This window comes from Lytechinus variegatus, chromosome 2, assembly GCF_018143015.1.
Source record: "Lytechinus variegatus isolate NC3 chromosome 2, Lvar_3.0, whole genome shotgun sequence".
NCBI lineage: Eukaryota > Metazoa > Echinodermata > Echinoidea > Temnopleuroida > Toxopneustidae > Lytechinus > Lytechinus variegatus.
This window is the reverse complement of record NC_054741.1, coordinates 76,483,694-76,508,304: the sequence shown is the minus strand read 5'-3', so window position 1 is coordinate 76,508,304 and position 24,611 is coordinate 76,483,694. Positions and strand designations below refer to the sequence as shown.

General features: G+C 36.3%; 2 protein-coding genes across 2 annotated transcripts in view; one reads left to right on the top strand and one right to left on the bottom strand.

Annotated features, from left to right (window-relative positions):
* Positions 1-14,854, bottom strand: part of LOC121409078 (E3 ubiquitin-protein ligase BRE1A-like) — a 29,043-nt gene extending 14,189 nt beyond the window's left edge. The window contains exons 1-10 of the mRNA XM_041600886.1: positions 14,753-14,854; positions 10,372-10,520; positions 9,038-9,205; positions 7,598-7,913; positions 6,608-6,784; positions 5,975-6,084; positions 2,973-3,182; positions 1,761-1,886; positions 1,052-1,225; positions 91-226 (exon numbers count right to left, since the gene is read on the bottom strand). Coding sequence (XP_041456820.1) covers positions 91-226; positions 1,052-1,225; positions 1,761-1,886; positions 2,973-3,182; positions 5,975-6,084; positions 6,608-6,784; positions 7,598-7,913; positions 9,038-9,205; positions 10,372-10,497 — 1,543 coding nt within the window. The 5' untranslated portion in view covers positions 10,498-10,520; positions 14,753-14,854. The remainder of the gene's footprint in view (positions 1-90; positions 227-1,051; positions 1,226-1,760; positions 1,887-2,972; positions 3,183-5,974; positions 6,085-6,607; positions 6,785-7,597; positions 7,914-9,037; positions 9,206-10,371; positions 10,521-14,752) is intronic.
* Positions 14,855-14,933: 79 nt separating this feature from the next.
* Positions 14,934-24,611, top strand: part of LOC121409079 (ankyrin repeat domain-containing protein 27-like) — a 28,828-nt gene continuing 19,150 nt past the window's right edge. The window contains exon 1 of the mRNA XM_041600887.1: positions 14,934-15,200. Coding sequence (XP_041456821.1) covers positions 15,150-15,200 — 51 coding nt within the window. The 5' untranslated portion in view covers positions 14,934-15,149. The remainder of the gene's footprint in view (positions 15,201-24,611) is intronic.

Here is a 24,611-nt window from a genome sequence, read left to right as displayed (position 1 = left end):
TTACTGTGTTCATTCACCGGTAACAGAGTTGTTAAAAGAAATCATAATTGAAAAACCTTCAATTTAACTTCAATGTGACAGATTTCTTACCTGCTTGTTCATTAGCAGCTAGATTCTGTTCAAACTCTATCCTCAGCATCTCATATTCCTTCTGTACCTGAGCTAGATTATCTTCAAGCTGCATCACCTCTGTACGTAACTTTTTCTGACAGGCAAGTTCATCGCTCTATTGGAAATAGGAGACAAATTGAAATGCATACAACTTTTTCAAGATTACTACTTTCACTTCACACAGTTAGTAACTAGTTCCGATGAATCGGTATGGTCAATCTAGTTCTTGACCATTTCCATTGAGACTTGGTTTAAATTTGTGATAACTGATTGCTGAAAAAAATACAAATATCTAAACTGGCAAGTAAACTGAATACGATCTCATAATTTCAATGAGTCATGAATCATAATTCAAAAATTATTTTTCATAAATGATAATTCCATGTCATACTATAAAATACACACACAATAATACATTTAAAAACCTTCAAAAAATGACATCAAACTATGAAAAGACGATATGCAGGGTTTCCAATTTTGTTGCTTGAACTCCACGGTGGCAGCGATCAAATAATGCCCATCATTTGGCTGCCATATATGAAGATAAAACTTTGCCAATCCCCACAAGATATCAATACAATTATGTGCTGCAGAACTGAATTTTATCAGAGGTTTAACTAAACATGCTTCTTATTACTGTGTGAGGTTAGAAGTCCTGTGGACTAGATCAAGTGAAATATGACATAACAATTTCACAGTCAAATTGAGGTATGTTGGAGTAAGAAATGCAATCAAACACAACTCCAATAAATAAATACAACTTGATCTAAAACCATTTAGCAGAACAGATTTGGGATTTGTGTATGATTTTCTGAAAACATAACTCTTTCTCCAACGGGTTTCTAAACTGATAAAGTGCAGGAGGAAGTCACATCACATGTTTCAAATTTGCATTGAAATGTGCACAAGACCAAAAAAGAATGCGGTATATTTATTTTACCTCCATCTGTTCAATCTGTCTGAGATGTGTATTCTTGGTTTGTTGTAATAATGCCCGAGCATCTTCCATCTGTGATTTCATCTCTTGAGCTTCTTTGTACAACACTGAGAACTGAGACTGAAGACATTTGTAGGTGGCTGTTTCCTTTATCACATGCTCAGGTAATAGTTTAATCTGTGTGGGTCAAGTAATGTTACATAGCAATCAAACTGAACACAAAGCAGTCGAGGGTGGGTTGGGGTAGGAGACTGGGCACTCTTTATTTCATTCAGATCAGGCTATGCTACTGAAGCCTCCATATATAGACTCACTTGTAATGAAATTCTGAGAGCAAAGTGCACCACACTTTCGGGAATCTCCATTCATTAAGTACATCTCAAATGTGACATTAAGCAACAAACAGGCCAGGCGTTATAATACTCTTCCAAACAAGGTCTTATCATTCAAAGTAAAGTCATGTTTCAGGACTGTATTGTGAATAAATTACCAAAAAATAGTGATCAATTAAAGTGGCACAACCCCTGTATGCATTTGAGTGCATTTCATTCACCCTACCCACCGCTCCACATCAAGTTAACCAACAAATAATCTTGCAATGCAAATATTGTGAAAGGAGGTCTTCAGAAGTTAAATGACCAAAGTTTCCCTTACATGTATGTCTCAAAGATGACATAAAGAAATAAATAAACAAAAAGAAACAAAGACTCACATTCATCTTTGACTGCTCTAGGTCTTTGACAACATCTTGGTATTTCTCTTGAAGCTTCTCCAGGTCATTAAGACGACTTGAAGCTAAGTCTTTGTTCTCTTCAAGATCATTCACAATACTCTGAAGCTGCAATATATCAACCATGAGCATTTGAAACCAATAATGGTACATACAAAAATTTATGAAAAAAATGCCTGGATATTTTAAATATCTAATTCCTTGAAGTGCTAAAATCACATTTACTCAATGATTCCATAAATGCTGAGACATTACCAGACTTGTGTATTCCCATCCATGTTTTAACACATTCAAAGATAAGAAGTTCACAATATCTTAAATGTCTAATTGGGGATTCATTCTCAATCTAATTTTGATGAAATATAAGGTAGCAAGGAAATGCAGAAGTTTGTTAGAAATTCCGACCATTTTCTCTTGTCTTTCTGAAGAGCAAATAGTACTACATTTACGGTCAAACCTGCCTTTAGTGACCACCTGTAAAGAAGTGCACCTGTCTGTTAAGACCACAAGTTTGGTTCCCCCTCAATAGTAATTCCTACACATGCATGTATTACAGAAACCTCTTCGCAAGTACCATGTGCTAATCAATTTTTTTTTCCTTGGATGGTCTCACTGTATTATTGTAATTTTTCCCACATTTCCAATATTTTTTATTATATGACACCTAGATAGATCCTTGTCATTTCATTGGTTGGTCGATATCGATCATTCGGCCGATTTCACAATGACGTCATCAACCATGCAATTTTAGATCCATTCATCGTGCAATTTCGGATCCATACAATTTTTCCATTGCACGCACGCACCCAGACTGCAGGCACCACTCATGTTTGCAGCGCGCATGTTGTATGTACAAATAATCAACAAACCGAGCTCACACTGCATGAGCATATTTTGCATCAAAATTCACAAATTTCATATGAAAAAGAATCTATTTTTAGGTGTCACATAAACCAAATAATGAATGTTGTTTTCATTCGTGCAATGGACAGAATACTTCATTCGGTGAAAGATGAAATAATGATCCATTCAACTCAGTTACACCTCATTGAATGGATCATTTCATCTTTCACCTCATATATTATTCTATCCATTGCACTCATAAACATTCATTATCTGTATATTAGTTCATAGATAGAATTAGCAGAACATCCCTAAACTAAATAAAGTGAATATCACCATGTTTCTTCTTACCTGTTTTGATGCTAATCCACCTGATCCATCACCAGATCCTCCGATGAAGGTTGCCGTTTTTAGTTTAGTATAGCTTTCTTCTAGAAGAAGTTCTAGTTTGAACGCTCTTTGCTTGGCCTGGTTAAGATCATACTGAAGATCATCCATTTGGTTATGAGCTTCAGCAAGTTTGGTTTCAACTGATACAAGCTTATCACTGTAACCAGTATACTAGAATAGAATACAGAGAATCAAGAACCAGATTTACAGTTTACTCATGGGAAATTCTTCAAAGGCAGTTAATTACTTTATCCAGTTGTCTTCCTATTTCATATAGTTAATTATTTCAATTCTGGCAAAAGAATCTGGAGCATTTTTACTTTCTTCACAAAATGTAACCTAAAACTAAAGAATACCTTCTTTTTATATCATATTATCATTGCATATTAAATAAAGAAATTCAAACAAGTTACACTTTAAAGTAGAAATATATTGAAAATCGTAAAACTGGAGAATCATATATCACAATAAAGGAGAAAATAAGGAGAACACGATGGTGTACATCATTTATCATGGAGACGGATGAAACTCAGTTTATTGATAGTTTAAAGTTCTCTCTCTGAATGCTTCAAACACGCAGAATTACGTCCGCGAAATTGGGGATTTTTTATGACGTCACTGTCTGTACGAGAGGCGTGATTGGCTCTCCCACGTGAAGCTCCACTTGCATGCAAAACCTGTTGCAAGGGTACATTTTCTCCACATTGTCACTGAATACTTCGATCCCGAAATGATCGAAAGAAAACCCAGAATTTTATCTAGATTTGGATTTTCAAATTGATGATTTTGAGATGAAGAGAATGATGATGAAGTGAAACAACACAGTGACGTAGTTGGAGGTAAATTGAGGGAATTACGCCGATGATGATGATGAAAATTCAACTTGCAACACAATCACAAGTAAAGTCATGTACATACTGATTCGCTACCAATTCATGCTGCTGGAAGTGCTAGCTACACCGCGCGGGCCAAATTGAATTCATGCTGAACATGAATAACCACATCCAGACAGTCTATCATAAGAAGGAAAATGATATAACTGTACTTACAAACAAGTGAATAATCCGAACCTGAAGGCAAATCAACTCAACGAATAGTACCAGACGATATGGCATATGCACTGACGATAAACTTCATCCGGCTGGATAGATTGTCACTCGTTCTGTTAGATGTAACTTTTATCTCATTAATTTGACAAAATTACGAAACTCGGGGAATTATTATTCTATATAAAAATATAGTAACATCTCATCATTTTTTGAATTACGATAAAACCTGTTTTGAAGGAAAACGTTGAGGTAAATTAGATGTAAAAGATCATCCCATCATGCGTAGCATTATGTGATCGTAAACAAACCATCACAACACATGCCGTATTGTTTGCTCGCCTTGGCTGAGACTGAGAGAATAGATCTATGCACGTTTTGCACAGCTCTCAATCAGCAAGGAAGGAATACGTGCATGTTTGCGATGGTTTGTTTGCAATGACATACAAGCTACGCATGTGGGGGGGGGGGATTTAAAAGTAATTTTAGTTTATCTCAACGTTTTCCTTCAAAAGAGGTTTTATCGTAATACAAAAAATAATAAGAGATGTTACTATATTTTTATATATATAAATAATTCCCCGAGTTTCGTAATTTTGTCAAATTAATGAGTTACAAATTACATCTAACAGAACGAGTGACAATCTATCCCAGCCACATGAAGTTTATCGTCGGTGCATATCGTCTGCTGCTATTCGTTGAGTTGATTTGCTTTCAGGTTAATTCGGATTATTCACTTGTATGTAAGTACAGTTATATCATTATTTTCCTTCTTATGATAGACTCTCTCTGGATGTGGTTATTCATTTTCATGGATTTAATTTGGCCCGCGCGGTGTACGTATAGCTACCACTTGTAGCAGCAGCTGCATGAGTTGGTAGCGAATCGGCATGTACATGACTTTACTTGTGATCGTCAGGCAAGTTGAATTTTCATCATAATCATCGGCATTGTTCCCCCATTATTTACCTCCAACTACCTCACTGTGTTGTTCACTTCATCATCATTCTCTTCATCTTTAAAATCATCAATTTAAAAATCCAAATCTAGATAAAATTCTGGGTTTTCTTTCATTTCGTGATAGAAGTATTCAGTGACAGTGTGGAGAAAACGTACCCACGCAACAGGTTTTGCATGCAAGTGGAGCTTCACGTGGGAGAGCCAATCACGCCTCTCGTACAGACAGTGACGTCATCAAATTCCAGTCAATTCAGAGACCGATGCGAGGCATATTTCGGAGGGGCATTTTAGCGTTTTTTAATCGGCGATTTTCACCTTTTTGTATTATTTTCGGTATTTTTGAATGACCCACTGATGATCCCGACATCATTACCTTTCCATTGATATATAATAAGACCACATTCATAATCAATATATTTCTCCTTTAATGGAGAGAATACATGTAAGACAAAACACTGCATCAAAACAAACCCCTTGATACAGTATCTACAATGTTGATGAATTATCACTTTGAATGAGTTGACTTTTAATGGCTGAAATAATCTCAGGGAATGGAGATCACGTACACGTTGTATGTGGGCAAACCAGAATCTAATGATCAGGATAATATATCTGTAAAGCGCTTAGAGATGTTGCATTGTGTGCTAAATAAAAGTGAAATTATAATCATCATAATTATCCTCATTGCCATCATTGTCATCTTCATCATCACCATCTTCATCACTTCATCATAATTATCATCATCATCATCACCATCATCATCATCAACACCATCATCACCAACATCATATCATTATCATCATCATCATCACCATCTTCATCATTCATCGTCATTGTCATCATCATCATCATCACAATCACTATTATTTCCATTATTATTATCAAGGCAGCTTTAAATGCTTTTACAACATTTTCAATTCAACAATTGTGAAAGGTAGGTTACAATTTCCAGCATACCTTCATAGTGGTTTCTCTTTGTCTTTCCTGTAATGAAGCCATCATGTCAGTCAATCTCTTGTTTTCTTCATATAGCTGATCATTTACCATCTTTAAACCTTGCTCAGACTCTGCAATATCGAAATTTAAAAAGAAATATGGGATGAATTTGTTATTATTAAAATCTACCAGACCTAGTAAATACTTTAATAGTCAAGTTTTTAATGTCAAAATGATTGTTGTCCATTCTTAATTCAAAAGAATGAATAGCAATATCAATTCATTACTAAAAAATATACAATTAATAGGTAATGAGAGTGGGATTACAACACGTACACTTGCATCAGTGCAGCATAGAGCTTTGACATGCTACATTTATCAACAGACCACAAGCGCTTGACAGCAACATGGAGAGTTCTATTAACAAGCTTTATATCTTTGCTTCGCTCTTTATTTTTTCACTTCCTTGGAAGGATTCTTGCCAAATAAAGGATTTCTGGGTATTTTTGAAAAATATGATTCCAAATATTGCACAATGCAACAAAAAAATGGTCCTTAGAAAATATCAAAATAGGCCATGAACATTGGGGAAAAAAAAAATTAAAAAAAAACATAATTCCTACACCAAAACAAACTTGCTGCCCTGATACTGACCTGTGACTGCCATCTCTTTGACAAATGTTTCCTGTCTACTCTTGAGATCATCAAAAGACTGGAGTAGCTTGGAGACTGCTTCTGTAGAAAACTTACAACGCTCTTTGAGTCTGATATCTATCTCTGTTTGATCACAGCTAGACATCATGGCAAGGAATGATGTGATCTCTTCATTGGCTGTTTCAAAAAACAAAAACAAATTAACCCTATATTGTTGATAATCTTTATCTTGTAAAACCCAATAAAAACAGAAAAATCATATCCAAGTATGAATGCAAACTGAATAATTTTCATATCAAAACTACAAGGCCCTGCAGTAACCCCTCAGTAGGACAAGGGATTTTTTTTTCAATCACCTTAAAACCACTGTCGATAAAAGGGGAATATTTCAACAGCAGCAAGACTGGTAAGGTGATCACCAAAGGCAATTTGACTTGCCACAATGGGCTGGTGCAAGGACTGACACCCATCGGTACTGTATAATAAAGATGCCTTATAATAAAAGAGGCATTTGCATTGCATATAAACAAGCCTGATCCTCCATGAGTTTCTAGATAGAACCAGCAAATTTACAGTCCAAATGAATCAAGAGAAAAGCAAGTCTACTATTTAAAAAAAATTCTTGTTAAATCCTTGGTCCTCCGAGAAGGGGGGGAGGGGGATTAATACATTGATTAGTCTCCTGATTTTTAAACACAAGGCTATGGGTTCAAATCCCAGCCATGGCATCATTTCTTTCAACAAATAAATTGATCCACATTGTGCTGCACTCAACCTAGTAATGGGTATCCAGTAGAGATTGTTTCCTTGAATTCACCAAGTACTGTTAAAAAGTGATATCTCGAGCTAAAGTCATAATAACAACAGTTCAGCTTTGTAATCCTCTTGCAAACAGCATTAAAATCCAGCTAGTATTATTATCATCATCATGTAACGTTAAAGACTCCATGTACATTATAAAGGGGGAAAAATTAATCAATCCGACATTACCTTTCTTTTCTTCTTTTATGCTGTCTTTACTATCACTATCCATGTATATCCTCTCCTGTGAATCATCAGATCCTTCCATATTACAATCTGACCCCTGACCCTTGACCTCTACTGGTTCAACTTTGACCTCTATCCCAGGTTCCTGTTTGATTTCCTGTTTGATTGTGACTGGTTCTGTCTTGATTTCTGGTGATGGTTCAGGGTCAGGTTTGATAGGTGGAAAGCTGATGACAGGTGGAAAGCTAACTACAGCTGGTTTGGTCTCGGTGACAGGGACCTTGAACCTCTCTAATAAGATCCTTAAATCTTCTTCAAGCTGTGAAAAATAATTAAGGATTTTAAAGTAAATATCAGCCAGATTAATGTAGGGGAGGAGGTTTTCTGCTGTCAATTCTAAAGCATTGAATCAACATTTCGGCCCTGGGAATGGTGCACAACGGGGAAGTATATGATTGTGCTATCAAGGAATCAAAGTAGCACAAAATCCACAGCAAACTCCTGACACGTCCAAAAAACAAGTTTGGAGAATATCCTAAACATGTATTTATTTTACTCCACAACTATATCCTCTTTTCCTGATTTTGGTTTTTAAACACCCAAAACACATGATACATGATTGGCAAAAAGTATTCTTTTTACTAAGATTGAATTTAAATTTGGATTCTAGTGCCCTCTCAGAGTTTTATCTATTTCTATTGAAATAGTCATTTGAGCACTTATGTAAACACACAGATTTAGTCATTTGATATTAGATATTAAAGTGATTGGTTAACATTGGTTTGACTTTCAAAAAATCTGAGCGAAGGTCACACTTGTTACCTGTGTCTGTGATATGTTACAAAAATGAAGCCCAGAAAAAACTGCAATCGAAAATAATTTAGTGCTTCAAAAATTGAAATATAAAGTGACCGGAAACACCATCTTAATTTCATCCCATACACTTATGTGTAGTATTTAGCCGTCTATAAGACACATATTTACAAAATCGGGGTTTGCCTTGTAGTTTTACCTTTTTATTCTCAATAATGGTTGTTTTCAGGGTTTATTAGTTCTAATACATGCACTTGTACTTGTACACATGTTTCATCTTGGTTTGAGAATTTTTTAAATCGGCTGCTCACGTCCTGCCCTGCTCCATGTTTTGGCAACAATCATGCTGTTCATAATTATGTCACACTGAATGAACCCTACCAGATATGCCAGAAAATATTTTGTGACTAAATATGTACTTTAATTGGTAAAATACCTCATTTAATCTATTCAAGAGAACAGAATCATGAAGCAACTATAAAATAAGATTATTTTCTGTGGATAATGGATAGATTGATATTCACAAAAAAGAACATACACTTGCAACTATTATGGATTTCTTGTAAACAATGTGATTGTTTTGAGATTGATTTTTTTACCAATTAATAACATAAGAATTTCAATTCCTACCTGTGTCCAGTATTGATTCATCAATCCCAGGACATATTCATCTGTGTTCTGTCTTTGTTGGAGACGTTCAATTTGCCCTCTAAGATCATTCTCCAGGACACTCCGAATGTCAAGTCTCTCGACCAACTTTTTATTCTGAAATCGCAGCACTTTGATATCCATTTCCTCCTACAAATGACATATTTGGGATATCATAATTTAAGAGATTGTCACTTGAATATCAACTGAACAAAACAGAAAAAGTAAGAATCACCAATCAAATATTTTGTGGTGATTGATTAGTATTGCAAAATACTAAGAGGGAGCCAGATGTTGTTAAGTGTTGTACATCAGTGCTATTTAACTTAGAGTGCTAAACATCTCTGCACTGCAGTGAAAGTCTTCCCATAACTCAAGCTTTAGTTCAATAAACCAAAACCTAATGAGGGTCAACATGAGGAAATGAGTAAAATGAGATGATCAGTATAAAAGGTACTTTTGTCAAAATCAGTTACAGAAGTTTAAAAGTCTTGTGGTACTATCTATAGGGATCCCCAAGTTTGAAAACAGCTTCAAAGTTGCTCATTCTGTGGTCAGCTCTCAATTCATTTTTTTTTACACACAAATTTTCAGACTTCCCCCACTATCTCTAAACATCGCATCTTGCCTCCTGAGCACAACATATGTCATGGGGAAATATAATTTACACCACATATGCAAGGTCAGGAGATAATCAGAATTGGGTAAAATAAAGGGGGAAATCTTTAAAATTGTGTACTACAAATGGAGAGTTGTCCACAAATCAACATTTTGAAGCATGTTTGCCAAGTTGAGGATCGCCATAGAAAGTGATCCAAGACTTTTCAAACATTTATAACTCGTATTCAAACCAAGTTTGATAAAACTTGTTTTAAACTGCTCCTCACATTTAACTCTTTCCAATAAGAAATTGATGCAATAATTGAGTTTTAGTTTCTTTTAAGATTGTCAACAGTTGGAATATGAGCTGGCTGGACATTCATCATTAATCTAATTAAAGATATTATTTGTTTTAAAGAATCAAAGAGAAAGCTAGACTGTGAAAGCAATACTGAAAATGGAACACACTTTGTTGAAGAAAGCATGGCAGTGCAGGCAAACTTAAGTTTTGAGTTTACTTTTAAAAAAATAATAAACTGACTTTTGTAATCAATAAGGATAAATACACAAATTATTGAAATGAAAGTGAAGCAAAAGATACAGAATATGTGGCTGACAACTGATAATTATTTCATCATTCATTTGGGAAACAATCTACTTTTGTTTACCCAAAAATCTCTACTCAGCAGCAGAATTCAAAATGAGACTATCATCACCTGTGAGGAAACTGATCCTATGCTGTAAGGTTCTACATAGACCTTTTTGGCAGGAGGCTCCCCTGTGCTGCTGGAGGCTCCCTGGTTAGGAGATGAAGTCTCACTGATGGACCTCTTTGACGTCATGGTTGCCTCCCGTCTCGAAGAGTCTAAACAAGTGAATAATCAAGTAAAAGAGCAATGACATCTACACTCTAAGTGAATTTACTGTTTAGTCAGGTCCTATCTGTTGGCAAGCACTTTTCTAGTTTAAAACATTGAGGATCCTTTTCTAGAGCACCTGTCAATCAAACTGGTTTCAGGCCTCCCAAAGACTGCCAATTTGACATTAGTCGCCTCTCTCAGCATTTATCAGTATAACTTGTAGTACAAGGCTAAAACATCTTAATTGAGTTCTCAATACAAACAAACATATTTCTTGGTACTGCTTTTATTTCACCCCGATACCATTCCAATGCAATGTTTTCATCCTCATGATGTAGTCAAGGGTCTCAATTCAAAACTGAAATGGTAAGTCAGTCAGTGAATCATATTACCAATTACTTTTTATAAGTTCAATTATATCAAACATGTCATCTTAAAATTAATTAAATTTCCACCATGAATACACCAATACCTACACAAAAAAGGGAAAGTTTTGCCAAGATGAGATCACTTTTCTTTTTTACGATATCAGCTTTCAATTGCACCCCTCTTCAAAAACAAAATATTTTGGTCACTTAAAAATGGTATTAAAAACCGAATGTGTGTTTTCTGAGGGAAAAGTTGGAAAATTCAAAATATCACTGATAAGCTATTTTGACCATATTTTGTTGTTTTGAAAAAAATAAAGACTGAACATTTTTTGGCCCTCATTCACCATCTTTCAATTCAAATTCCCTTTTGAAGGATGTTGCAAAGTTCTAAGCATATTAAAAAAAAAAATTTCAGCATTTTAAAGTTTTTGAGAACTTTAATTACATCACATGTATGTAACATGCCGTATCTTGAATTTGAAATAGATACTCTTTCTACACGTTCCTTTTTTTTGGGGGGGGACATGCATATCCACTTGTCAATAAAAGTGGCCCCTCTGGGACTGGTGAGCAGTGGACAATCTCACACACATTCAAAATCAATTCAAGATATGTACTCAACTCCATGTTCCACTGTAACCCGCATTTGCATTATGATCTAATCAGAAAATATTGATGCTTCCATCTTGCAGTTTTGCAACAGACCTCATAGCAATAAGCTTCATGCAAAGGATCATTGGAACGAAAAGGAGGCAATACAGGAGGCAATAGCTAAATTGCGATAAGGTCTATCATTATTTGTATTACAACAATGTAAGCTGTAGTTTACAATGTAGCAAGATTAGTTGATTGGTTGACAATTGATTTAATTTTCAGAGTAGGGCTGTTAATGTTGAGAAAATTATCTGTCGCTATCATGATAATATCTAACCGATATCGATAACTATCGACAAAAGAACATAATCAATGCACATTTTTTATGCATTATAGTGATGTCACATACTCGTGTTGGTCAAAATTTGTATCTGGCACTGTACCCAGAATACTTTAAAATCCACGTTCATTGGATGTAAATGACTACATGACATATTTTAATAAACATATTTAGCATAAATACATCCCTTTCATGTCATTAGCATTACTTTAGGGTTGGATGAAGTTTTATTTATAATTTTGGGGGCATTTTGGACATCGTTCTAAGCAGTCAACGTCTTTCGCCTATACGCCATTTCGATATCGTGCTGTACATCTTCGAATGTAGAGGACAGCAACACTCAGCTAGGCTGTGTGCTATCTACCTTTTACGTTAGTTGTTACTTTGATAAAATTGAGCTTGCGCTTGTGATGTTTTCGATTCGATCGAATGGAGTCGGGTGCAATAACGAAGTTTGGATTGTCACAATCTCATCTGACTTTGTAATAATAGCGAAGTGGGAGTGAGATCGTGTTTTGTGGCTAGTATTCTATATTTGTATTTTGTTGAGATTTTGGAGTAATTTCTGTTGCTGTTCTGTGCAGTTTGAGGAAAAATATGTTTTCTGTGATTTCCTGTTTGAAAGCCACTTTCGAAGGGCCATTTCCGTAAATATGTCCCTCCTAATAACGGGTATTATCGACGAGAGAAAGGTTATCGATATCGCTAAGTAGCAAAATACAAGTGGTTATCGACAGGACTAGTGAAAGACGTCATCGATAGCAGCCCTAGTTTATGGAGTTACCCTGATTGGTTTTCTTCATTTCTTTTCCATTGTTATGCAATGTATGATGGTGGGTGCTCCCCAAGTCTGCGCACCTAATGATATGAGTTAAGATTTAACATGAATTTCTTCTTATTTCACAAAATCTTTCAGTAAATTCCTTATAACAAGTGCACCAAATATCTCATAAGAATTTGAAAGAAAACAGATTTTCTTGGAGAAAACCTCGGGCAGTCATTTTCAGATTGAAAAAAAAAAATGGTGCCCCATGTCTGCGCACCCATTCACTTGGCATACGATTCAGGGACTTTAATGAGATTTTAAGGCTGCATTTTGAGGCGGTCACATGAAATGCCCCAAATTTATTATTTTTCCACCATTTTGAGTCAGATTTTTAAATGAATATCCATCTTTGTATGGCATGTGTAAAGTTTGTGTATCTTCTTTTACTAAAATCGCACAGATACGTGTGTGAGCAGACAAGGAGGACTGCGCAGACTTGAGGGAACTTGCCATAGTTTGTATGGATAAGTTTTTTCATGTATTAGATCTCTGTCTTTATTGTCTATATGTCACGGTGCACTCGTCACAAGCTCTGCTGACAGAGTTGCTACCTCCATTGTGTGGTTAAATTTTTGAAATTCATTATTAGGGTGACTGCACACAGATCTCAAAATTTCGCCCTTTTCACCACATTCACACAGCCAAAACAGTCATGGTTTTGATGTTAAAAAATCAAAGATAAAGGCTTTTCTGACATATCCCGTTATCCAATTTGAATGATTTTGGTATGACATAAAAGAGAATAAAATGCTCCAAATAACCTACTTAGTTTACATTTGGTTACTACCATAATTTTGGAAAGCTCAAAGTCTAGTATCTTGTGAATAAATATACCATATTTTTGTAATCTAGCAGGTTTTTGTAATAATGGCAAATCCAATGGAAATACTAGTTTTTCACCTTTCCTTCAAGATCAAGTGTCAGGAAGACTCAGAATTGATTTTAAAACACCCTTCCCCCACTACTCCAGAAAGCCCAATGCAAAACTGTACACAAAATATCTGCACTCTGTGTGTGGTCGTGTGTTTCAGCTGTTCACAACTTAAGTTCAGCCTGTTCAGGAGGATTTCTGACTCATCTTCCTGACTAGACCAAAAGCTTCGGTCTCTGTTAAATTGGTTGTTCAGCTGAACTCTGTTGGCTCCACTCATCAATTATAGAGACCGAAGTTCTAACTCGATCTGTACAGGGACTTAATGACCGTATGTTTATGTATTAAGTTCGGGAAGTGGGAGTTCTAGCTGCGCGACAGCCAAAGTAAGTCACTGTTTTTTAATTTTTCCCCGGCCGTTTTGGTGCATTCTAGAATGCAAATAATGGAATAATGATAATCTCTATTTTGGGTCCAGTTCTTTTTATATATTTTGCATTGTTGGGAGAAATAAAAAACTTTAAAAAACATTTTTTTAAACTCTATGAAACAGACTGCTGCCAGCTGTCTACTGCAGCTGTCTGGCTATGCTAAATATGGCACTATGGCTGCCTGGGCCTTATCAGCCTCAGGCTCAGGAAGTTCCGAGCTGAGTTTAAAAAAAGTTTTAAAAATACTGAACAAAAGTTCTGTTCATTATTGTAAAACATATTTGGCATTATCCTGGCCTGGTTCAAGTCACCACTCCATTCACCATGTTCACTGGCACTGCCGTTCTTTTTTATCAGTGGTGGCGACTTCCTTCTCCCATTTTTGTACACAACGAGCGCACACACAAGAAGAGAAGTCTCAAGTTCAGGATCAGGATAAGGCCACATATTTTACTATGAATATTTTGTTACTTCCTTGGTTTTACTTTTACCACTCATTATATGTAAGACTCTGCTTCGCGAGCTTCGTCAATTCTCATCTCTCAGACTGGTCATATTCACACTCACACAGCACACAGCAGATCAGACTCAGACTCAGACTCACACTCACACTCAGAGTCAGACACAGGCCACACAGCGTCATTTTCTATTCTATTCATTTTCATTTTAAGATCATTCGCACTCGTCTCAGCTCGGTCTCAATTCAAACTGACTGTAATTTCACACTCAGATTCATCAACTAAACATTCATTTCACAAACACTACCAGTGTATCTTTACAACATATATCTAAGTGGTCTTATACCTTCTAATCAAAAGACTGTGGAATAACGCCCTGTTTTTCTTGCCTCCTCCTTCGTCCATAAACTCTTGGGGAGAAAATCAAGCAATCAGACGTTCTGCTTCCGGGCGGGTCACCGGGGTCAAGGCGCGCGATATGTGCGATGGCAGAGGCTAGTCTGCAAGCACAGACTGAAATTTGAAACTTTAAACAAAACAATGTCTAGAAATGAAGACTTGACTCCAAACCCTCTATCTGTGTCTCTTTTCGGTAGTACTATTCAAATTACATACTGGATCTTGTCTCAATACTTCAGAATCTGTATTATGCACTAGTTTTGTGCTAAATGCGAAAAGGAAAAGTCTGGGTCCGCAGACTATGAAGAAAAGCATATTCACTCAATCATATCCAGAATAGAATAATGGCAGACCACGAAGATTTGGAATTCAACCCATTCTACAAATCTCTTCAGGTAAGTCAAGCTCAGACATATATTTTGGTACCTACTGGGTATAATTTTTTAGGTTCTAACGTTATTTACCGACATTGGTGTGAATCTGATACACTCTGTCTTTTCTGTCTTTTCGGTACGGTACGTACCGTCCACGGTACATTACCGGCGTAGCTGACTGACGTCGCGATCGCAACACAACAACGTCAAGTCACGTTGTGGGGCTGGGGCGCGGCGCATTGCATTGACACTGACAGGATCCCTGGCCTGCGCTGGGGACCAGGGTCCTGTTGCATGAAATGGTCTTTCGTAGAACCATTCTACGTAAGAACGAGATATCGCTCAACTGTTTCACAAAGCCGATTTGGGCGATACGAAGAATGGTCTTCAGGCTTGGAAAGACACCTCCAGACATGTCCTACGTAGGCATGATCTTCTTTGCACACCGCCCGCCACCGTCGGCATTGAGAGAAAATGCGTTTACGGCAAGCCACACTGACACAGAGATGCCAAGTTCAAAAAAATGTAATGCGTGAGATTTTCATGACTCGACGTCTCTGTGCGCGCGCGGCCAGTACTTACACTCGTACGTTGCGAAAAGGCGCGCGCAACGCGCGCGCACATGAGAAATGGGCTTCAAAACTATGCGATGCACGCACGCGATTCATCGTATCAGTACTAGCTGTGCGCTGACTGCACTCTCGATTCGTCTCGCGTGCCTGGCTAGACACGAGGGCGGTCGGCCAATCGTATAATCTGGCGAATAATGCTACTTTTTCTCCTTTTTTTTCTGTCGGGTCCCGATGCGTGAGAAAAATGGGTGCTATGCGTGAGATCGTGAGACGGACCCTGAATGCGTGAGTCTCACGCATTGTGCGTGAGACTTGGTAGCTCTGCTGACATATCACCTTTAACTTATTATATTCTTTAGGGGGTTGATTCATTTTATCTGGAATGGCGCCAAGTTATTTTTTATATGGGGGCTAGTTGTCATCAATTTCAGGTCGACAAGACGACCAAAAACGAATGTCATTTTAACTCACTCTGGGGGCAATGTACGTAGGCCCATTTTTTTTTTAAATATGTTTTCTTTTATTCTCCCTCCATCCTATCCCCACCCCTATTCCATTAAAAAAATAAACTTGAACTATCAAAATGGGCAGCACTGCACTATCTCTGACCGCTCATGCTTTCTCATCGTAGACAAACAACTTGAAAACAATTTCTTTAAAAGAAATTATGTAAGGAAAAAATATTTAATAACGTCCAGCTAAAAAAAAGGGTACAATACAAAACTAAGATGTTAAACATGCTAAATTATTTATTTATCTTTATTTCATTTTCATTATGATTATCATTTTTTGATGAGATTCATTTTAATCAATGAAAATGAATTCTTAGATTTGGGATACGGTGAAACAAACAAAATCTGCAGTATAGCTAATTTAATTTAAGATACAGATTAGACCTATAGCTTACGAATCCATAGACAATAATTACAAATGAAGATAAGTTTATCAAATGAAATATTATGGAAAGTCCATGCGAATAGGCGCATTTCAAATCGTAGGGTAGTCCCCTTTCGGCTCCTATATATTAGGCCAAGTAAAAAAAGAAAGTTGATCGTCCTCGCGCGCATCTATTTTGGCCGCCGCATGGAAATTTTTGATATTTACTATTTTCAAAAATTGGCTAAAAAAAAAAAAAAAAAAAAAAAATCGGGATGTTCCTTTTTTGATGTTCCCTTTTTCATTGCAGCATCAATTTTCTTGATATTTAATATTTTTATGGCTGCTGAATAGCGAAAAAAATCACAAAATTGGCGAGCGATTTGCTCTCATGTGGTTTGGGATCTCTCTCGCAACTTCAAAAACAAGCGAAGTCCGATATTGCCGTAACTGCAGGAAAGAAAAAAATTCTGATTTGGTTTTCTATTGGAATTTTGAAGATACCATCATAAATTAGCAAGAAAATAAAGTTTGCAAACTCGGGGAAGATCACAGATTTCTTCATTTTTAGTGCATTTTCGGGGACCCCGCTTCCTGAATCTGAACTAATCTGTCGCCTGCTTTGGAAATATGGCGCAGAAAAATCAATTTGATGATGTAAATTTGTATTTCGGCGGGTTTTTGGTGAGTGATAGCACCTGTACTTCGATGTGTGTAACGGTGATTGACTGTGCTTGTTGTGACTCTGTTGGGTAATGCATGACTTGTGTGCTGGGATGTTATTGTTATTGACTGCGCTGGCGCAACATGTGAATTTGTGAAATCAATTGAGTTTTCTAACGTCAGCAGGCAGTGCATTGAATATTCAAAAAAAAATAATTTCAACTGGGTTATTCTTTATCAAGATTGAAAATAATTAATGGGATTCCAAGAAGTGCCAATTCTGTTCAAATTTGATAATCTTTATTCTTCCTTGAGCTATTCAATTTGATGGAAAATTGTTAGTAAATATATCTAACACAGTTACAAACATGAAATAATAAATATTATGTGAACAATTATCAATTAATTCAATCATTTAAAATTTGATATCAATTAAAAAATGAATAAAAATTGAACAGTATTAAACAACAAGTTAATGAATGTACAAGTAGCTGGAAAACTGCTATGTGAAAGCATGCCCAGAACTAAAAAAGAGATTGGCTCTGGAAAACTAAACATGGCTCCATGGTAATAAAAATGACCCCACCCCCATGCATTTTTTTACCTTTACAATATATATATATATATATATATATATATATATATATATATATAAATATATTAATATAGAATAATGTTTAAATCATTTACTTGACATGAATGTTTTGTTTTACAATACAGTACCGGTATACATCAATATAAATACATCGATAGATTTTTATTGCATAATATATTTTCCATAGATTTCAAATCAATTGTATATATATATATATATATATATATATATATATATTATACATTTCTACTCATTTATCATTAATATTGAGCATGCATCGATCACATATTTCGAGCTTGACATGGCCTGACAACCATTTGAATAAAAAATAGTAAGGACCTCCCTCATCACTAATTGTCAAAAATGGGCCGAGAAAATGCCTCCTTATTTAAAAAAAAATAGTAAGATAGCAAATAGTAAGGACCTCCCTCATCACCGCTCTCAAAAAACCCGGACGATCAACTACTTTCTTTTTTTACTTGGCCTTATGTTAAAAGAATTGAAATGTTGAACATATTTTGTATATTCTTAAATCTTATATTATTATAATTATTTATAAGCTTCCATAAATTAAGTGATCAACTTTAAATATGACCAACGTTTATGATCTTGTAATTTTTAGCATTATTTCTTAAAAGTATTTTTCCATTGCGGATTGCACAACCTTTTCTACGTTTTAATTATTATTGCAAAGCACGACTTTATTCACTTGGACATGTTTGCAGCAAAGTTTATGTTCATTGTCTTCGGTTAGTTATCATGCAACTGAGGTATGTTTATACTTTAAATACTCACATTTGTATTCTTGCGTTATATCTAACAAATAAAATAAATAAATGTGATTTTTCACACGCAGCCTCTCATATTTTCCTTTTTAGTCTCATACAATCAGACACTGTTGATTTTGTTTACTCCATTCAAACCCTATTCTATAAAAATACAGAATTTTGAACAAATAAAATGTCGAAATTACTTAGTTCAATCAATTTTTATATCGGACAAGGGTCTCTTTCGTTGAAATATCAATGAAAGGTGTCTCTAAAAGGACACGGTGTTATATAAAGGGAAATAATGACGATTTCAATTTTATTCAGTTATGTTTGTGAATCTTCAATTTTTTTTCTCGTTTTACCTCATAAAGTAAGCTCCGTACATCAATTCAACAATTAGAAATAAATAAAACATCATTTGATCTCCTTTTATTGAAATAAATGATTTCAGGAAAAGTCGTCATTCCAAAATAAATCATTCAGGTGACGATGAAGACTAAATATTTTTTCGATACTATCGATATTAAACGATGTCGCGGACTTGGAAGACAACATTGCCTTCCCGAAACGGAAAGCGCTGATTTGTCGCCAATCTTCCTATCTCGGAAGAATGGTCCTAGGACGTTCCTACGTATCGCTCATATCGTCATGCAACAGGCCCCTGGGGTGATATTCAGAAAACTAAGCCTGGCACGAGTATTCGACTACTCGAGTAGACTCGAGTGTTGCCTTACTACTCGCGTCACGAGTAGGGAATTTTTATTTTTCGAGTACTCGCGTGATGTACGAGTACTGTTTTTCCACTCGTTCACTCGCTGGATTACTCGCTCTCTTCCGAGTAGAAGACTCTCTACTCGACCACTCGTGTTGAATTGTGAATTTTGCTGTTCATAATTTTACACAGAATTCTTAATTTTTTCACGTGGAACAGTTTATTCACGATGTTTTAACGGCGGAATTGAAGTCAGAGCGCACAAGTCCTGCTTGCGCGGCACAAGTTCAAAATTCATGTGACCGGGGAAACCTAGGCGCTAGCGCTTATGCCAGTAGCGGAGTCGCTTGCGTAGTCCGCTCACTCCGCTGTGTTCGCAGTGCTTCGTACGTTCGTGAAGTTCAGAATGATATTGACCGAGAATATACTTTAATTGCATTGTTAATTTGTTTCGTAACTCCAGTACTCCACAGTTGCGACTTACGAGTGCGGCGCATTACTAGCTAGCCATGCGTGTATTTTATTTATCCGTTTGTTGAAATCATTTTCGGGGGTAAGATTAGTAGATTCAAAATCGCAACTTACACTCCTATTTTCCGGTTCGCCCGTCGCGTAGCTCGTCCATGAACAAAATAAGCCACAAATTGTTTTTGCAGTCGTTCATATCATATCGACGGGAAGCCTAGTCTGCGCTCAAATCAAAGTCCCCTTACTGCGCTTGCGCAGCTGCCAATCGTCTGAAGGGAGCTCATTAAGTAGAGACTAGAGCGCGCTTTTAAAATGTATTTGAAGTAATTGAATTTGAATTCTCTCATAGTGCGAACTTGAAGATGATATACAGCCTAAATTCTATTCTTAGTTCTTACTGCTCGCTGTTTCATGAATAAAGTAAACGATTTTATCGTCTTGTAGTAGTAGGAATATAATTAAAATTCAATACATACGCTCTTAAAACCAGTTAGTTAAAATCATGGGTCGGCTGGGTGCAACTAATATTTTTTTATTATTTCTTTTTAGTACATCTAGTCAAAAATGCCTTTCCTTTATCATAATACGATTATAAACTATAGTGAAACATATGGCTAGATAAATAGTTGTACCCAGCTGGGGGACCCTTTCATCTAGTCTTATCGTGTTCTTAAAATTTGATTTATCTCAGTTTTGCACTTTCGTGTTTCATGCATGAGTTCAGTTCATTAGTCAAAGCGGTTATTTCTCATACCGACTGAGTCAATAAAAACGCAACAATTTTTAGGTTTTTTTACTAGTTTATTGTCATAAAAATTAGAGAGCTTGAATATGAGTAAATGTGACATCACTGACATGGTATGGTAGAGCAATTCTTTCTCACTGCTTTGAAACCATTTTTGATGAGTTTGACTTTTCTGGGACAGAGATGAAGCGAGAGCTATAGAAACAGAGAGAGAGAGGGGGGAGAGGGTGGATAATGGAGAGAGTGTGAGAAAGAGAGAGACGGGCGAAGGGGAAGAGAGATAAGAAGGTAGAGGAAAAAAGTTCGTTGTTTATGTTAATCGTGATCGTTAACCTACTAATTGCAAGTAATAACTTATAAGTATTCTTAAAAGAGCACGTCAGGTGCCTATCTATATTAATGGTCAAAATCTGGTGAAAGTGGTGATCTAAACAGTTTCTTCCTTTCTTTCGTATGGCGAGACAAGAGATTATGTGCATAAGATAAGACATCATTAATAAATCAATTTGGCAATTTCATTTTCAATGATCTTTCCAGTTTATATTGCTAATGTCTTGGAAACGAATAGGCAGTTATGTCCCATAAGCAATAATATAGAAGAAAAAAAAATAATATCGAATACGATAATCAAAGGAGGATCGTGATATTAATGATTCTTTCTTATACATAAATACATGTACGATTGGAAGTTTAGAACTGCATCGGCAGTTCGGCACATTTTATTTAACCCATACAACATGTTAATATTGATATATTTTAATGTTGTCAGCGATAAAGTAAAAAAGAATGCCTCTCTGATGAGTGATGAATTTAATTGTACATTGTTTCACTGAAAACTGAAAAGCCCTGTACAATCAGGAAATGACGGACATGCTTTGAGAGGAAACAGGAAAGTAAAATGAAACGAAACGGCGACGCAAAAGCACGCCTCTGCAAGTAATAGTAAGTTCGTAATTGTAGGATTCTTGGAAATGGCAAAGGCCGACGTCCCAAACTAAGTACCATGACAACTTTAAAACTGATAAAATATGAGACTTCGAGAGATGGAAAATAATGAAGTTAATTTTTGCATATTTTTAATTAGGCTTCTTGGTACATCTTGAAGTTCTTGCATTATTCAACATTTCATGTATCAATACTTCATGTCTTACTGTATTTAACATTCTAAATTAGCCGTTATTAGTAGATTAGATTCAACTTTGTGATTACGGTTGTTGTTTTTTATGTGTGTCTTGTATTCCAAATGGCAAAGACCAACGTCCCAAACTAACCGTTACAACTTTGAAACATATAAACAGGAGACTTACAGAGATGAAAAATAATATAGAGTTAATTTTCGCGTATTTTGCTAAGGCCCATTTGTACATCTTAAAGCTCTTGAATTATTTATCATTTCCTCATTTTTACAATACTTCATGTCTTAACGGTCTTTAACTCTCTAAATTAAGCGTTATTACTTATTAGTAGATTAGATTCAACTTTGTGATTACTATTTTGCCGTTGTTGTTTTTTTCCTTTCCTAGTTATAGCCTGTAACTACCGGTAAGTGGCTATTCAGAGTTTTGTTTTGTTTTTAGAGTTTAAAAAACTCGAGAGATGGAAAAAAAATGTTCGCAAAATAAACTTCGGAAGTTATGACTGAAAACTTACAAGATGACCATGTTTTGTCCGTTATCTAGACATCAACGGAGCCCTCAAATTCTCATTAGATTTTAGACCCCCCCCCTCCTGGCCTAAAGACAAGTGATAAAAGATACAAATAAATTTGGAAATCGGCAAAGATATCACTGAGTGACAGGTGAGAGACTGAGAGTGAGCGCGGGAGTAAGAATATACATGTAGATGTAGCATGGCATTTTCATTTCACGAACTACTTCACTAAATTCCCAATTCACTGAGCAAGATTTATTACGCACCGGGCACCCCAGTTATGGGAGAGAAATGAGACAATGTGCATTGACACGAGTATGGCCTTTTCTCAAGTCTTATCGCGATCACGCTACCAAAAATAGTAATGCATTGAAGTACCAAGCTATCATGCATGCGCTGCCGCACGTCTTGATAAAAGGCTGTATCATTGTCAACGACGAGTATGCGAGTGAGATTGTGTTCTGTTCGTCGGCGGCTATGGAATACCAAACAAATTTACGACCTTGGTTCGAACTTCGAAGACGGTATTACCAGAAAATAAAGACCAATTTTCCGCTTCAAAATAACTACTTAAGACAGATATACGAGCATTGTATGAATAATCTAGGTAATATCGGCTTTTGAGACGTGAAAAGTTACTGTGTGATAGACCCAGGCTTCGTAATCGTATGGTCCCACCTGTTGCGTTCCGTGATGGACGTTGTCACTCAAAACTCTTGCACATTTTGCCTTCGTCCGAATTACAATTTGGCCGTAATTAATGATCGTAGATGGCGATATTTTAAGGTCAAATTACTACTCGAGTACTCGAGAAAACTCGAGTATTTTTTTTTACTCGCCTCGAGTAGTAAAATCACTACTCGTGCCAGGCTTACAGAAAACGTTCTTAAACTTATCTTACTCGTTGACGCTAAAATCAATGCAAATCGATGTTCTGAAAATCCTCTTAACATGCATGCTCTTTAAAGGCTGTCCCCTTGAGCCCCTTCTTATTGCCCATTTATGGCCATTATGATTATTACCAATCAAATGCGATATGCGCAGGGGCCGCGGAACAGTTTTCAAAGTGGGGGGCTGACCATGCTAAAATTAAAAATCACAATCATATGGTAATTTTTGTCTCACCTGCGAAGCAAAGTGAGACTATAGGCGCCGCTTTTCCGACGGCGACGGCGACGGCGACGGCGGCGGCGGTGGCGGCGGCGGTGGCGGCGGCGGCGGCGGCGGCGGCGGCGTCAACATCAAATCTTAACCTGAGGTTAAGTTTTTGAAATGACATCATAACTTAGAAAGTATATGGACCTAGTTAATAAAACTTGGCCATAAGGTTAATCAAGTATTACTGAACATCCTATTAGAGTTTCATGTCACATGACCAAGGTCAAAGGTCATTTAGGGTCAATGAACTTAGACCATGTTGGAGGAATCAACATCGAAATCTTAACCTGAGGTTAAGTTTTTGGAATGTCATCATAACTTAGAAAATATATGGACCTAGTTCATGAAACTTGGACATAAGGTTAATCAAGTATCAATGAACATCCTGCATGAGTTTCACGTCACATGACCAAGGTCAAAGGTCATTTAGGGTCAATGAACTTTGGACGAATTGGGGATATCTGTTGAATTCCCATCATAACTTTGAAAGTTTATGGATCTGATTCATGAAACTTGGACATAATAGTAATCAAGCATCACTGAACATTTTGTGCAAGTTTCAGGTCACATGATCAAGGTCAAAGGTCATTTAGGGTCAATGAACTTTGGCCGAATTGGGGATATCTGTTGAATTCCCATCATAACTTTGAAAGTTTATGGATCTTATTCATGAAACTTGGACATAATAGTAATCAAGCATCACTGAACATTTTGTGCAAGTTTCAGGTCTCATGATTAAGGTCAAAGGTCATTTAGGGTCAATGAACTTTGGCCGAATCGGGTATCTGTTGAATTACCATCATAACTTTGAAAGTTTATTGGTCTAGTTCGTTAAACTTGGACATTAGAGTAACCAAGTATCACTGAACATCCTGTGCTTGTTTCAGGTCACATGTCCAAGGTCAAAGGTCAATGAACTTTAGCCGAATTGGGTGTATCTGTTGAATTACCATCATAACTTTGAAAGTTTATGGATCTGATTCATGAAACTTGTACATAAGAGTAATCAAGTATCACTGAACATCCTGTTCCAGTTTCAGGTCACATGATCAAGGTCAAAGGTCATGTAAGGTCAATGAACTTTGGCCATGTTGGGGTTTTTTGTTGAATAACCATCATATCTCTGTAAGTTTATTGGTCTAGTTCATAAAAAGAGGACATAAGAGTAACCATGTATCACTGAACATCTTGTGCGAGTTAGAGTAGTATGCAAAGTCAGCACT